This window comes from Petaurus breviceps, unplaced genomic scaffold, assembly GCF_028583685.1.
Source record: "Petaurus breviceps papuanus isolate PSGF00001 unplaced genomic scaffold, PetGlider_PUasm1.0 90731, whole genome shotgun sequence".
NCBI classification, from domain to species: domain Eukaryota; kingdom Metazoa; phylum Chordata; class Mammalia; order Diprotodontia; family Petauridae; genus Petaurus; species Petaurus breviceps.
In genome coordinates, this window is record NW_027187325.1 from 4,147,613 (window position 1) to 4,165,283 (window position 17,671).

The 17,671-nt window shown below is 35.3% G+C and overlaps 1 protein-coding gene across 2 annotated transcripts in view; it reads right to left on the minus strand.

The window, feature by feature from the left end:
- The window catches only part of CNTNAP5 (contactin associated protein family member 5), a 934,370-nt gene that overhangs the window by 517,638 nt on the left and 399,061 nt on the right, over positions 1 to 17,671 (minus strand). For both annotated transcript variants that reach the window (XM_069066887.1, XM_069066888.1), the window contains exons 4-5: positions 16,170 to 16,317; positions 166 to 369 (exon numbers count right to left, since the gene is read on the minus strand). In XM_069066887.1, coding sequence (XP_068922988.1) covers positions 166 to 369; positions 16,170 to 16,317 — 352 coding nt within the window. The remainder of the gene's footprint in view (positions 1 to 165; positions 370 to 16,169; positions 16,318 to 17,671) is intronic.

Sequence of the window (17,671 nt, forward strand, 5' to 3'; positions counted from 1 at the left end):
GATTTCCCAAAAGGTTATATCCTTACTAGATTGTACAGAGGAAGGGGGAAAATTTTGTGCTACAATCCAATTGTTCCCATCAAAGAAGTACTGTAAAATCAAAGCTGAATATGCTTGCTTTCATTATGATCTCTTTTGAAGGAGGACAGAAATGACAGATCCTACCCAGGTTGATATGTAAGGAGAGCCTCCCCTTCTGGAGCTCCAGTGTAATGTAATCTCCATGCTGGCCCTCTCCATGGAACAAGACCCCATCTCCTTGCATGCTCTTGAACTTCAGAGAAATCACATCTTTAAAAGTGCTCATCAGCTTCTGATTGAATCTGTACAGGAGGGAGCTTCTACCATCAAAGTCAGCAACGTCTGATTCTGAGGGAGGAGTGAGAGAGAGAAAGAAGGGAAATCAAACACAACAACATTCTTTTAACTAACAGTGAATTCAAAGACATTGTCTAGAAATCTCAGAACACCTCACCGGCCATCACTGCCCTACAGGATCCTCCTTTTCTAAGAGAACATAAGTTTCTTGAAGGCACAAACTATCTTGCTTTTTGTATTTATGGACCTCATTTTTTTAAGAATAGTTCTGGACAAATAACAAGAATATAATAAATGATTCTTTCTTTATTCAAATGTCAATCAATGGACAGTGTTTGTATAGGCCTTCAAACATACTCTGTTTTGTTTGTGACCTTAATAGTTATCAAACTAAGGTGTAGGGGTGACTCATTAACTAACAAAAATGGTGTATCAACTCCTATAGTCTTTTAAAATTATAAGATCATAGGGGTAGAGATGTGGAGCTGGAAGGAGCTTCATTTCCTCAAAGTTGGTTTTAAATGATTATGGTTTCTTATATCATCACTTTAAGGGGAGCTATGTGTCAGCAGAAATATGAGAAAATTCAGTCCTGCATCTTTACATTCACATGGCAATTTAAAATCCTTGGTTTATGAACATACTATTATAAATTAAGTATATACAAATTATACAATAGTTCTTATGACACCAGGATTCTTTTTTTAATTCCTAATTACATGTAAAAACAATTTCAACATTAAAAAAAAATTAGTTCGAAATTATCTCCCTCTCTCCCCTCCCCCCCATTGAGAAGGCAAGCAACATGATAAAGGTATAGGTGGAGTCATGCAAAACATACTTCCCTATTAGTTATCTTATGAAAGAAAACATAGATAAAAAAACAAGAAGAAGAAAAATAGGGTTTAAAAATGTATAGTTTGCTGTGTTCTCAGCCCCCATCATTACTTTCTCTAGGAAGAGATAGCATTTTTCAATATAAGTCCTTCAGAATTGTTTTGGATCATTGTATTGCTGAAACATAAAGTCACTCATATTTCAGAAAGTTTGGAGAAACTCCCAGTATGGGAACTCTGTCTACCAATTCAAACTAACTTTGTCTTAGTTGATTAGTTCTCAGAAGTTTCTGAAGGCACATTGAGGTTAACTGACTTGTCCAGGTTCTCACAGTTAGTGAGCAGCAGAGGAAAGATTGAAACCCAGGGGCTCTGACTCCAGTTTTAGTGCATTTTTCATTGGCCTCTCCAAGAACAAAGGATAAACAATACCAAGCCAAACGTGTATTCTACTGGGGGAACATATTTAAATATGTGCAAAATATATGCAAAATAAATGAAAAGTATTTGGTGGGGAGGGGCTAGAAGCTGGAGGAGTCAACAAAGCGTTCTTGAGAAAGGGTCACTTAAGGCAAGCTTTGAAGGAAATTGGGGATCCCAGGAGTTAGAGGAGAAGGGGAAGTGAATTCCAAGCAACAAGCATAACTTGTACAAAGGTTAAGATAGGAAAGTAATACAATACATGAGGAAACATAAGAAAATCAGTTTGGGTGAAGTATATGAATGGAGAGCTTCTGTGTACTGTACAGAGTACTAGATTTAGAGATGAGAAGACAAATGTTCAAATCCTGACCCATTCATTTAGTCAATGCAGGACACTGAGCAAATCTCCAACTCTCATTTCTTATCTATAAAATGAGGAGACTTGTTTTAATGACTTCCATGGTCTTTTCCATATCTAAATCTATGATCCTATGAGTAATATATAAAGTGATTGGAAATATAGTTGTATCCAGACTGCAAAGGGCTTTAAATGACATGCGGAGGAATTTATATGGGACATTAGAGAAAAATAAGAAGTCACTGGAGTTAATTTTATTTCTTGTAGTTTATATACTCATGATACTAAAATTTATATTATGAATATCCTTATATATGACTCATGTACAACATTATAAGCACTTCAAAAACAAGGATTCCATCATATTTACCCTTGCATCCCCTTGGGCCTTATAGAAGACATAATACTTATTTAGTGGCCAAAAAATGTTAAATTGAGTTGTCTTGTGTAGTAGGCCAACAGCTAGGCTAACTTAGAGCAGAATCTTAACTTCTTTGATCTTCAATTTCTTCATTGGTAAAATAGAATAGCAACTGTTTTGTTTTGCTTATAGGATTTCTCTAAGAATTAAATGAGGTAAAATATCTTTTAAAGTCTCTGAAAAACAAAATGCACTCTATCATTGTTATTTTGCTCTTCCTTTCTTCCTACTTAGAATTATCTTCTCTGTCCCAGGAATGCAATGCCATCTTCCTTTCCCATGTTCTCCAAGTAAGGGCTTCTCTCTAGAGCAAAGCCTAATCTTACAGGTTTTTCCTAACTCTTCACCTTATCAAAACTGATTTTATTGGTGCTCACCTTCCCTAGTATCCTATAAAAGCTGGCGAATTTTATTAACTTATATGTAATAATAACTTGGTATTCCACTACCCAGATCATGTATCTTAGTAGGGGCATTCCATGTTCTACTCAAAGGGAATCTCTTGAATGTATGACTTTGAAGCTATGTCACAAGGGACTGAAAGAAATATTGAAGCTGAGACCTCTTAGGGTCCCTTGTTATAGTCTTTTTCTTCTCTTTATATGAGAGCTAACATGGCATAGAGTGGAAGGAGAGCTGCTCTGGAAGGCCCGGATTTAGCCCTAACTATGACACATCCTGGATCTGTGATCCTAGAAAAACCATTGAGTTTCTTAGTGCTCTATGCATTTCACTAAGACTATAAGTTGTAAAAGGGGCACACACTAGCAAGAGCAGAAAAACATTTCTTCATTCACTAGTACCTTATACACATGATAGCACAACTTCGGGCCATATTCTCTATTTATACTTAGTTTGCTGACTGAAAATATCATGCCTAGCAAAGCTAAGCATAATTTTGAATGGAAAAAAATGGACATTTGATCAGCTGTTTCAGGACACTGTTAAAAAAAAAAAGGAAACAAAAAACCAATCCTGAACTAAATAGCAGGTTTGATGTACAAAAGTCAAAAGAAATATATGGTACATACCAATGGCCAATAACAAGGGACTAAATAAAGATAGAATGCTTACCTTTTACATATGGAAAATGTCTAAGATTGTTACTAGTAATTAGGTAGCTTATAAGAAGTATTTGGGTAGAACTGAATATGATATGACTTTTAAAAAATAAAACCACTGAAGAACGGCTAAAAGAGTAATTATGTTACAAATGAGTTGCAAGGAGAAGAACCAATACAGATGAGTTATATGGGGGAGGAGGCCTGTTAGTTCCAGAAACCTACTTTCATCAAAAATGGGTTTAAGAGGGGATATATATATATATATATATATATATATATATATATATATATATATATATATATATATATATATATATATATATGTCTAGAAGAGTATAAAAGTCTTCAAAATTTCAAAAGGAAAACTCTAAGAAGATAGGGAGGGGAGAGAGGAAAAAGGTGTGATCTTTAGAGTGGAGGGTGAGGAAATAGGTTAAAAGGGAGGTATAGATGGGTGTTAAGGTTTATGGGAATGTGAGGATAGAGAGGAGGGGGAAAGAACAGGTCAAAGGGGTGTACAATAGGGAGTCCAGATTTAGGGGAATGGGAGGGTAAGGGAAGGATTGCTGAAATGGCGTAGTTTAAGTGATAGGATGGCAAGGTAACAGGTAGAAGCAGAGAAGTTAAGAGAGAGAAAAAAGAGATTCACAAACATAAAAACAAGATTAGAAGTAAAATCTCTTAGGGAAAGTATATGTTTATATATGTATGTGTACATATGTATACATGTCTGCATATACACGTATGTAAGGAGGATTTCGTTATCCTTCTTAGAGTTAGTTTCTCAGGATCCAAAGCCATGAGAATGTCTAGTTTCCAGGTGTTTGATAACTCCCAGAATAGCCCTTCAAGGATTCTAGATAGTAGTTCCCAGAATCATAGTGAAAGATAGTCCTACTGAGGCTGCAGTTTGAGATAAGCGGTGACATAATGTAATATTTACTACACTTGTGCAGAATGACAATATTGCTAAAGTTAACCTGTGAGCTTAAGGATGGAAAGATGCCTTCTTTGTCTTTTTCCCTATAAGGCAAGTGGTCACTGGTCAGTGAAAAAGCACGGGAAATACATAAGGGAATCTGTGTGTGCCTTAACAAGTCCCCATTGAAGCCTGACAGGATCTAAGGGAGTACACAAGTGTGCTTGTCTCGACTGACCCCATTGAGACATAGGGGTAGTTGCCCCCTACTTTCTGGCTGCCCCCTGTGAGAAGGTGATTAGGGAATTAGGAGCTGGTTCTCCCAGCAACCCTCTGAGTAGAATAGACTAGAATAAAGCTGATTATTAACCCCTCCAAAGCTGTCTGCCTGTCTGACCAGATCAAGAGTAAACCTGTTAGAGGCTAGAGTTCGAGACCTCCAGTGCCTCCTGTATGTTATCTGTGAAATAATATATTAATACTTATTCATAAATATATGCATGCTCAAGTTTAGCCTCCAGGTGGTGGGTACAGGGGAGAAAGGGAGAAAAAGAACAAAGTAAAAAGTGTAGAGCAGAGAACAAAAGGAAGCAAAGATGGACAGTTTTCAACTTAATGCACAGTATTTAATATATAGATTTTCTTGAAATGATAAGTTATTGCTGCATATTTTGAATACTTTCCTATGTTCTGCTGGGCACATGACATGTTTTTCTTTTCTTATTTTATATTTAAGTTTATGATATTTCTTTTTCTTTCCTTATTTTGTAATTAAGTTTTAGTATTTGTCTAAAATTAAAAATTAAAAAATAAAGCTATAAAACTATTCAAAAATTGAAAAAAAGAAGAATACCAGTTATAATAATTCCATGACCTGTGGTGGCTTTAAATAATATCATTTGCTGGCCAACTTTTTGAGGATAAAACTTAGAATACAACTCAGCATGTCTGCAAAAAACAGTCAGCCAACTAATAAACATTTGCTAAGTAGTTTGCTTTGTGCCAAATACTAGACTTAGTACTAGGGATATAAACCAAAGGGGGAAAAGTCAATGCCCTTAAGGAGTATGTATTCTAAAGCAGGTAGAGATGCATGCACATAATAGATACATACATGATATTTATAGAATAAATAGAAAGCAATCTCAGAGTAGAAAGCATTTCAGGCACATGCTCAATGCCCTCCCAGCTTAGTAGGGTCTGCTAGAGATACCACCAACTATAAAAGGTTTTTGGAGGTTTTTTGCTTTTTTTGGAGGGATGAAGGCAGGGCAGTTGGGGTTAAGTGACTTGCCCAAGGTCACACAGCTAGTTAAGTGTCTGACGCCAGATTTGAACTCAGGTCCTCCTGACTCCAGGGCCTGTGCTCTATTCATTGTGGCACCTAGCTGCCCCCTATCAATGGTTTTGAGAGCCAAGGGGCACATGCATGCCATAATGAAGCTTTACTAATAGGACTTTAATGGAGGTTTGAAATTTTATTGTATGGTAGAAATAAGCAGAACTGGTCAGCTGAAGCTGAGAGAAAAAAAAAATTCAAGAAGAGATTGGATTCCTGTATAACCTTGCACCCCACTTTGAGATTTAATTCTTAAATTATCCATATATGCTCATTAATGCAGAGATTAACACAGCCCCTTTGGTGAGTAAAAATTAACCTGCAGAAGAAAGTAATGTATTCCCCTGAATAGTACCAAGACCCAGTGATTGTAACACTTTGCTGATGAGGAGAGCTCAGTCAAGCCTCATAGGGTCTTTATAACATTAATTAAACCACACAAGGAATTCATTAACCCTTTCACAGATGGAGAAACAAAGGGAAAGAGGGATTATGGAGGTAAAGAGTAAGAGAAAAGAAGATTGGGAGGGAGTGGATGGAGAGAGAGATACATAGACAAAAATAGAGATGACGAAGAAGAAAAAAGATGCAGAGAGAGACATGGACTGAGAAAAAGAGTTTAAAAGTTTCACTGATAACTGGAAACAGACTTCGTGATAAGGGAAATACTTAAAGTTGATTCTTAAATTCAAATAAATGTCAAATCGATAGCACCTGATAAAAATAACACATTTTCAATGTCCCTGCTCTGAAAGGAAAAAAAAAAACTTAAAAAAACCCCCAAACTATTTGCTATCAGGGTAATGTCCGTCGTACTTGACATTGAACTTTGATTTTGGGTCACGAAGGGAATTTATTTGAAAGAAACCAGTTGTAGAAATCAAAATCAAGACCTCCCTTTAATGTTTTGTAGGGATAATGGCAGCACTTTGGGAGAGAGCTTCTCTTAACAAAAATGTGTGTAGGAAAGCAAAGAACAGAGAAAATAAGCCTGGGCATATGCTACAACACATTGTCAGTAGGACTTATACCCACGTGTGTGTGTGTGTGTGTGTGATTAGACAGAGAGAGATAGACAGATAGATGATAGATAATCTTGTTAAGTGACTTGCCCAAAGTCATACAAAGGCTTATGTCTGAAGCCAGATATAAACTCAGTTTTTCTGACTCTAGGTTTGGGACTCTATCCACAACACCGTCTTTTCTATAAAATGGGGAGAGATCATAGTTGTAAAATGCCCAGTGTATTGTCTGGCACATAGTGGTCTCACTGCTATATAAGAACATTATTTATTGTTATAATGAATATAATTGTTATTTTTGAACTTACACATGTATATCTACATGTATGTATTTGTGTAAAACAAATCAGTGTTGGAATTCCCTCTATAAGTGCAGATCCCAAAGGGCTTTGCAAGGTAGAGCCCTAAAATGTTGCTTGCAGTATCACCATCAGCATTAGCATCATCCATAAACATTCATTAAGTGCCTATTACACGCCAGGCACTGTGCTACATGCTAGAGATACAAATAAAAGTAAAAGCAGAGTCTCTGCTCTCCAGGAGCTCATCTTGTTTTAGGAGAAACAATATGCAAACTATGCCCAAAGAAGTTTATATAGCATAATAGGAGTTAATCTCAGAGAGAAGGGACTCCTAAGGCATGGTGGGAAGAAGAAACTGACAAATTCTCTTGCAGGGCATTAGGATGTTTTGCCTAACTAATCAGGCAGGAAAAGGGAGGCAGGACTTGAATCCAAATAATCCTGAAAATGAGACCAGCTATTGACTATGGACTGTGAGCAGTCCACATACATAGATTACTTCCCTTTGCTATTTTACTTCTAATTTTACACTTAGCTGGTTTTGTTTGTTTTTTTTGGGGGGGAGGAGGAAATAAAGGTTAAGTGACTTGGTCAGGGTCACACAGTTAGGTTTCTCAGAACAGATTTGAACTCTGGTCCTCCTGACTACGGGACTGGGATTCTATCCACTCTGTCACAAAGCTGCCCAGCTGTTTTGTCTTAATGGAAAATGTAGTAGTATAATAATAAAGTCATGATATGAGGATGTTATTCCTGATCTCTACTAATTATGTGAATTTTGGGCACTAACATTGTCTCTTGGTGAATCTTGTTGTCTATAAAACAAGAGGTTAGGTTAGGTCATCCTTTCCATCTATAAAATCTTTCGTTTCCAAGACTTCTAAATCTTTAATTTCCATGATTTTAATTAAACATTGCCTTCTTGTGAGGTGGCTGGATTTTTTTATCCTTGTCTCAGGTACTGAGTCTCACTGTGAGCTAAGATAAACCTTTAAATAGTATTCCCCAATGTAAGCAAAAGGCCATGCTTCTATCCTGTTGAATTCTGCTCAGCAGAAAAAAAAATAAAAATCAACGAGTTATCTTTATATGTGTGGAAAGAAAAGTTAGTTATGTGGATATAGAGAAAAATTTTGGAGAAGTAGATCTCATGAAAGCATAACAGGGGATGTGTTAATTGGGCAATATAATCATTTCATTAAAATATATACAGATTTCCTAATAATTTCAGGGTCTGTGTCCCTTCTAATCAGAGATAAGTGTTATTTGCAAGTTTCTTGCCTTATATTCTGTGAACCAAGTGACATATAAATGATGTATACAGTATCAAGGGGATGGGAGAGAGGTAAACAGTATCTCATAAATGCTCAATTTTGGTGTCAGTTGTTTTAAAATGTCATTATCTTATAGTCTTTGGCCTCCTGGAACCAGAATCCTTCCTGGATACACTTAAATATCTTATTTTTAATTTTTTAATTTTTATTTATTATCTTAAATACGCTTAAAAATAAAAATTAAATTAATTTAAAAAATTAAATAAATAAATAAAACATTCATTCCAGTGTTAGAAGAATTCCCTAAATTCACCCTCTTGTCTACCTTACTTATCTGCCTTGATCTTAGTTCTACTACTTTGCAAGCCACCTACACCAATTTTTAAAGACTACTGATTTATATATCACATTAATGATACAAATCACAGCTAATGAGTATCTGTTTCCTGGAATGGACAACTTAAAGGATCATAAGAGCAGAGTTTAAAGCAGGAAGTATCCTTAGAAGTCATCTAAGGCAAATCAATCATTTTGCAGAGGAGAAAAGTATGTTAATTACAAAAACTCCTATAATACTTTAAAGGGGGCAAAGTGCTTTCATTTTCTCATCTGATTCTCACAAAAAATGGCATTAAATAGGTGTTTCTATTATCTCCATTATATAGAAGACAAAATCAAGGCTAAGGATGAAGTGAGTTGCCCAGGATTATATAAGCAGTCATTATTAAAATAGCGTTCAAAGCATGGTCTTACTGATTAAATATAAGGCCGTATCAGTGGATAGCCTCTAACTCTAAAGAAGTGAAATGACTTGCAGAAGATAATGTATTAAATGGTCTCTCTCTCTCTCTCTCTCTCTCTTTCTCTTTCTGTCTCTGTCTCTCTCTGTCTGTCTCTGTCTCTCTCCCTTTTTCCCTCCTCCTTTCCTTTCTGTCTCTCTTTTCTTTTGCTTTCTTCCCCTCCTTCCCTCTAAATTGATTCTGGGAATTTTATTACCAGGGCAGTTTGCAAACATATGACGTTTATGGATATTTGTCCTAGAAAACAGGTAAGAGAGTAAGACTGATTCCTTGCCTAGATCCCTACTGACTAGTTCCAGACAACATGGTCCATGGAGGTATTATCAACAGCTTCTCCTACTGGAATAGCAGAAGCAAAGAAACAGTTTTCCTTCCATTTGAGAGGAACTAAAAATTGCTAGAAATGGTCTGTTTCCCATTGGGCCCTATAATTGCTGACCTGGCTGTCACTGCTTGTTTTTTTTGAGCAAGACAGAGTTCTAGAGGCACAGTCAGGCAAGTTTGATGGATGTTGGTAGCTTGTCAACAAGCCAGTTAAAAAGGGCCCTTACTGAATAAAAGATGCAAAGCTGAAATCCCCAAGTGAACTGAAAAAATCTCATGTTTGGACACTAGATGACACCAAGTCTGTTTTCTCACAGGCTAGTCATCCAGTGCTCAGAGCTGACAGGAGAAGGGACTGACTTGCCCTGAGACAATTAGTCCCAGTTGGACAGTCTAACCATACATAGGAAAAATGATTTTTCAATAAGATTACATGTTGAAACTATCTTATTGTAGAAGAAAGAAAATTACTATTCATATCATAAATTTTCAGAGAAGAATCCTGGATTTTAATAATCAATCTGAAAACTTCAAAGGTTTCCAAGTGCAACTTAGATATGGACAGCTGCCAACAAGTTCAGCCACATATCCATACCTGATCACAAAGTCACAGTGACTATAAATGAACTATCCAAACTGCATGTATCTACAAAGACATTCTGGAAATCTCCTAAGAACAGTCATTTTTCTAAAAAAATCCATAATTTCTATTTCTCACATTAGATGAAAATCAGAAGAAAAGAAGGGACTGGGGTTGGGGGTGAGAAGGGAGAGAAAATAACAGGGGAAAAAAGAGAAATATATATATATATACATATATATACATATATATATATATATAGGTTCTAATTTCAGATTCCCTGATGAGATATTTTTTGGGTTTTTTTTTTGCTTTAATTTTGATAAGTCACAGCTTTCTCCTGCCTTGATTAATAGATTTTTTTTTTGCATTTCTACAAGTAAGTTTGAACTTTTATATTTCAAAGAAAGGGAAACCAGTAATCAACCCTTTCAATTACATGTGCAATAATCACAAAAGTCAAAGGCTTTTCTTAAATAACATCCAGTCACATTAAAAATAGACCTATAAACCTAAGAATAATAGCTAAATTTATTAATTGCTCTTCCTTTCTTTAGATATTAAATTGTTGATTTAGCTCAGATTTTCATTTTTTACCTTAAAGAGGGCATCTTTTTACAATTGTTTCTGGGACGCTCCTTCTATCCACTTGCTCTCCCTGGGAACTTCAATCACATCCCCAAGACACTGGCTCTGGAGGGAAGTCTGAATTCTCCTTGCTCCTGGCCACCACGTACAGAATCTTCACTTGACTACTATCACTCTGCAACAACTTCTTTTGAGGTTCATTCAGTTCTGATCTTTCATCCAATACAAATCATGTTGTGTATTGTATACCAGCATCAAGTTCATCTTCCCTCACTTCTCAAGAGAATTCCACACCTGCATCACCATTTTCTATTTCTCTCCAAATCCTACCATTAAACTAAGGCAATCTAATATTCATATTGATGTCTTCTCATTCTGTAACTTCGTACTTCCTCAGTCTGCTTACAGCTTATGACCTAGTCTTTAATTCCACCTCAGATCCATCCTGTTTTCACCATTACTTTCAAGTGTTCCATTTCCTTGAACTAAAGTTATGATATTCTTCTTTCTGATCACTAATTAACCAATCAATAATGGGCTTGCTTTATAGCTCTATCTCATTGAATTACTGATTGAAATAATTGTAAATGTTTCAATAAATGAATTAGAACTCATAGTTGTTATTTTTCATGAATTCATATTCAATTTTCATACAAATACTACTAATAAACAACCCACCACAGTATAAGAACAGATTCATGTAGGGGAAATAATGCATCCTTTGTTACTAATTCTATTTTAGAACTTTGTTCTGGATGGTGGTAGAGAAAGAACAATTACAAATTGGTAAAATTTTCAAAAAATTATTAATTCAAAACAAAATTCAGCTGCTAAAATACAGGAAAGGCAGCAGAAAGAATACCGAAATCGAAAACATACAACATGAATTTTGTATCCTTTTGTCACTGAGGGTTTGGGCCTAGACAACTCTTGGGAAACCTTTCCCTTCCAGCTCTATGATACTATGATATTTGTGTAGAATGTCACTGTTGCTTAAGGTGTTTAACTTCAATATGCGCTCCCCAGTTATAAAACCAGATTTTGTTGTTATTTTAAAAATCACTCAAGTTTGCTTATATGGTTGTGGGAAAAAATAGTGATGTCATTCTTCTCTTTGCATGCTTAGGGACATAGGGAATTGTAAGGTCAGGTAGTAACAGTGGAAACAATTCATCATATGCAATACATAAAGGTGGAATTTCTTCATTTCCACCTAGTACTAACATATAGGCTAGTTTTTAAGAATTAGATTCCAAAATTAGTTTCTTCAGATCATCGATTGGTCACATGAAAAGAAACTCATGATTTCACTAAACCAAAAGAAAATTGAAACTTGCACTATTGATAGTAGACATGTGAGTATATCCTTGGTTCTATATTGAAGGGAATTGCTGAATTATTTTACCATATTCATACCAGAGAGATGTAGTTAAATAAGTACTATGCTTATTTATTTAAGCAGTATGGGTACTTGCATTTTAACTTCTATTCTGCCATTAAATCATAGTGTGTCATTTAATATATTTGGGGTTCAATTTTCTCATTTGTAAAACAGGAAGTGGTACTGAACTATATCACCTCTTAATTTCTTTTCGATAAAACAGAGTGATTTTCTAAGGTCAAGTCTTTTGCAGAAGCCTTCGCATACTTTTATAATGCCCAACATGGTTTCGCAGTTCTCCAAGTTTTTGCATATCTATAAACTACTTTCTTGGGTTTTTTGTGACAGGACCAGATGGCCCTCAGCACACCAGGGATGGAATTTATGATACTATGGCCTCAACTATGTTTGACAAATGACCCTAGATGAGAACAACAAAGAGGGACAGTAGAAGCATGGCATGACAGGAGATTTAGGTAGAAGACCAGAACGAGATTTTAACAACACTGCTGATGAATTCCAAGTGACAGGACTTGTTAATAATTAACCATATAGGAGTACCAGGCCTGTGTGGGAAGAGGTAACCTGAGGTATAAAATGAAGCCTGTAACTCTTAATGAGATTGGGAAGCATGACAGATCATTATAGCATATCAGAATTTATAATGCTTTTTAAAATTAATTAGCTCTTCAAGTATAAGGAAATTCAAATGAAGGAATCCTACATGGGATTCCTGGGATCAGAAGCTTTAGAATTGAAAAAAGACCTTAGAGATCGTCTGGTAGAACCTCTTCATTTCACAGATGAAGAAACTGAGGTACAGAGTGTTTTAATGATTTGTCTAAGGTCACACAGGGAGCAATATCAGGGCTAAGATTTAAGCTCCTATTTAATAATAAAAGATCACGGGATTACAATCAGAGGACCTAGATTCTGATCTCAGTTTTGCCATTTACTACTTTGCGTTACCTTAGACAAGTCACCTAACCCCTTTAAGGGTTCTGTGACTCCAATATGAAGGCTGGAGTTGGGGAGAAGATGGAGAGATGATTATGAGAACTACATTAAAAAATTAGAATTTATAAAGGCCAAAGACTTTCTAACTATGCACACCTGTATTACATAAAGAACTTCTTCAAGAAGAAAGATAGTTTGTTGTTCAAGTCTTACCATAACTAGCACCACCGTGAACTTATATTACATATATAATATACATATACAAAATAACTTAAAGGACATGAAATAAATAATTTCTGACAGGAAAGTAAGTTCTGAATAATTTTTCTACTCAGAACACTGAACAATTAAAGGCCAAAATTAATAGTAAAAGAGAAAAAAAGGTTACAGATGAAAAAAATTATTTGCATTCAATTACAAGCCCAATCAATATGAATAATCTGCTAAGTGAACCTAGTTGGCACCCTAGATATAGGGCTGAGCCTAAAGTATAAAAGGTCTAGGTTCAAATCCAGCTTCAGAAACTTGGCTGTGTGACCCTGGGCAAGTCACTTAACCTCTTTTTGTCTCAATTTTCTCATTTGTAAAATGGGAATAATAGCATCTATCTCCCGAGGTTGTGAAAATCCAATGAGATCATAACTGTATAGTGCTTAGCACAGTGTCTGACACAAAGGGCTATATAAATGTTAGATATGGCTATTGTTGATTGTGAAAAATCAATATGGACAAGACATAGAAAATGCACCATTTTCCTACAGAAGTTTAACCAATGTAAAGCTAAAGCCATAGTCCAAAAAGCTCAAAACCCTCTATTTTCCAGAAAATAGTTGAGGTTCTTGACAAATAGAGTAATATGATAGCCAAGTATAAAACTTGTTTGTATTGGAAAACAATAGAAGATGATAGGGAAAGATCATAAGCAGTATAGACCTATAAAATGGGAAAAAATATTATGTGAAATATTGATTCACAAAATAGAAAAAAAAGTAGTAAAAGGGAAACTGATACTGCAGAAAGTTTGCTATAAAATTAAACTAATCCAGTCATTACAATAGAATTTATGATGAATGATGAAACTGGAAAGAGAACAAACAGACTAACAAAACGGAACTGATATTCAAGCATTCCAACAATCTGTTCTCACCATCAGTGACAATGGAAACAACAACAAAAATGACTGTACTAGCTCAGCACATGATGTGCTCTGTGAAAAAGTGGAAACTGAACTTAGTAACATGAACTTGGGAATCATGGAAAGACCAAAGCAATCCCACACGGAGTTGTACTGGAGGCAACACAATTTAGAGACATTGACATCACAAAATAAAATAGTTGCACGAGAAATCCCTAGTTCTGCAAACACAGGAAGTCTGCCAAATATGCTTTCACCCAAATAACTTATAAAGATTTTAAACAATGAAGGACTAGGAAAAATCTTCAGGGATTCTACTTAAGATTTTGTTTTCTAATTTGATAGTAATCCAATCCCTGATCATGCAACTCGTTTTGAATCTATCTATATGAATTTTTGTCTAACTCCATTTATTCTTGTTCTCAAGGATACAGTGACTTTATCAAGGGTTGTCTTGAAATCTAGACAACCTATAGTTATAGATTCCCCTAATACATCAGGACAGTAATCATGTCATAAAAGTTAATGTGGTTAATATGCCATGACATGGTCTTGAAACCATACTTATTCTCTGTGATCACTGACTCAGTTTCCAGATATTCATGAATGTTCTTGCTTTTAATTAGGGATCATAGTCAAGCTCATTAACACATAATATATAGACTCTACTCTTTTGTCATTAAAATAAAAATCTAGGGAAGGCAGTATTTTCTCTCCTGTGACCTCTTTTCCAAAATCTCATTTATATTCAGCAATTTCTACTACAATGGCACATCTTTCAGTACTGGTATAAAGCATGTCATTGTCATGTGACTTGGAATTATTGAGGTGCTGTCCAATTATTCCCTTAATCATCATAGATCTAAACTTCTAGGCATTTTTAGTGTCCTTTCCAGTCAAAGTTCATTCTCATTAGCAAAGAAAACAGACAAAATAATATTTGAGTAGTTCTACCTCATCACTATCATCTGTCTTCCTGTCATCCACCCTTGGTGATTGCCTATACTATTTGCAATCTTCTTTTTCCTTCATTACAGCTTAAAAGTCACACACATCCCATTTTATTTTACTTTTATTTTTCTCCTTAGCAATGATTATCAAGCTCAGTCCTTTTTGAACACTATCACTTCTGACACAATTCTCACAGGGTACTGTCATGCTCTTTTATTCCTTTTCTACTATCTGCCATTGCTTTCACCTTCTATATACCCTTTGTTTAAACAAGTAAGTTTGTTAAAGACTTTCTTGTATTTCCACAGGTTTCTTTAGAGTCTCTTACTTTCAGTCTCATTGAAATTATTTTTGTCTGTATCTACAGAATTTAATTTGAGGATTTCCTATGTCTTTAGGTTGACTTCCTCTGTAAAATTTTAGACCATGAGACTTTGCATATCTTTTCCCAACCTTTTGAAATTTCCTTATTTTAACTCTATATTACATATTAAACTACACTAGGCTTTCCTTCTCTGTAAGAAATTTGTGGTTTCCCATAGTTTCAATTTCCTTCTCATTGGCCAAAATTGCAGTTCCACTGGTTGTTCATTCCAGCTTTTCAAGCACGAATTTAGTATTGAGACAATTCAAGAATATCTTGACTGGGGAGATGGAGAAGAGGAAAGGGAGGAAGAGAGAGAAGAAGGGACAGAGAGATAGGGAAAGAGAGATAGAGACACAGAGAGACAGACAGACAGAGAAAGAGACAGAGAGAGACAGAGAGTGAGAGTACAGAGTACAGAATCGGCTCAATTCATGAAACATTGAATAAGTTCTTACAATTATAAGGTGTTATGATGTTAAGCATATATTAGATGCAGGGAAATATTTTTAAAGCTACTGTAATGGTCTATTTTAGAGGTGATAAAAGCCTGAACTAGGTAGATTTTTGTGTGAGTAGAAAGAAGAGAACATAGGTGAGAGATGTTGTATGAATAGAATCAACAGAACTTGACAGTTGATTGGATGTAAGAAAGAAAGAATAAGATTGCAGTGTTGAGTGACTAAAAAGATTCGGTTACCTCATTAAATACAGGGAATTTCAGGGATAAGCCATGACTAACTTGGAGACAGACCACTTAGTCAGCACTCATTTGCATGTATAAGTCACAATATGTTATCAATAGATACTTACTATATGAGCATCCATAGGCCTCCACCCTCATGCCTATCTTTCCATTTGGATTCCATTCCATTGGAACAAATCTGATGAATCGGGCTTTCACTGAGTGTAAGAATTTGTGGTGCACAATACTGTCAGCATTGGTGTTTCCTGAAAAAGTCTACAAGGAAAAAAAGTCCCGATTAACTTAGTAATACCTTGCCCCTAGTTACCTGTTGAGAAATGCCCAAAAGAGGAAGTAATTCTCCTTATTCAATCTACATAAATTTAATTCCTGTTCACTTTCTTTTTTTTCCTTCCTTTAAATAGTTAGTAGCTGACATGTGGATTAAGCAAACATTTATTGAACACAAAGGATTTAATTCAATTCAATAGACATTTGTTGAACATCTGGGTACCTAAAGATAGGAAAGAAACAACTCTAATTGTAAAGGAGTTTGCAGTATTTCAGAATGAAGACGGAGTAATACAGATTCTTACCAGTTCATTTAGAAAAAGTAGTATAGAAACAATATTGAGTTTAATTGAATTCATTAAGCATTTAATATATCTATTAAAAACTCAGCCCCAGGCTAGGCCCTGGGCCCAAGGAAGTAGAAAGAATGATGCAGTCATATGAGAAACAGTCCAAGTTCTTGAGCAGTTAACAGACTAATTGTAGGGGAAAATATTTCTACTTCTCTCTGCTGGCCAAGTAGGCATGAGGCATGTCTGTGTTGCCTTCTTTTTTGTGTAACTGAAATATAACTAGACTTTTAATATTATTTACCCAAGTTTCCTCACCTATAGTACATAAACGCTGCAAAGATAATTGTCTTGTTTTTGTCTAAGTACTCCTAACCTCTAGTACAGTACTGTGTATGGACATAATAGGCACTTAATATGTATTTGTTGAATTTATTGAACAAGATTAATTTAAAAGTTATGATTCTTTAGCAGTAGTCAAAATTTATTTTAACTCATTATAAAGAACACTTCCTAAAAGGGTAAACAACTTTGTAGTGGGGTATATGACTCAGTAAGAAGAGGTAACATTTTATAATGCTTTATAGTTTACCGAGTATTTTGCTCACAACAACTTTTTTAGGCATATTGTTTTGTTTATATATTGATTACAAAGAAAAGTAAAGCACTTGCCCAATATCACAAAGCTGGTTAGTGGAAAAGTTGCACAGTTGGGACCCGAGTCCACGTTTTCCAAGTCCAATGCTTAAAAATTCTCATTCGTCTGTGCTTTACAAGGATTATACACTTAGAAGTAGAAAGGACCTTAGCAATTACCTAGTCTTTTGGTGCATTAGGCAAGTGAAGCACAGAAAGGTTAGGTGATTTGCTTAGTCACACATATTCTAAGTGGCAGAAAAAAGATTTGAACCTGTCTTCTGTTTTCAAATTGACCATTGTTTCCATTCTAACATACTGTCCTTTGACATTTAAAGCCATCATATACATGCAAATATACTTCTTTCTCTCTCTCTCTCTCTCTCTCTCTCTCTCTCTCTCTCTCTCTCTCT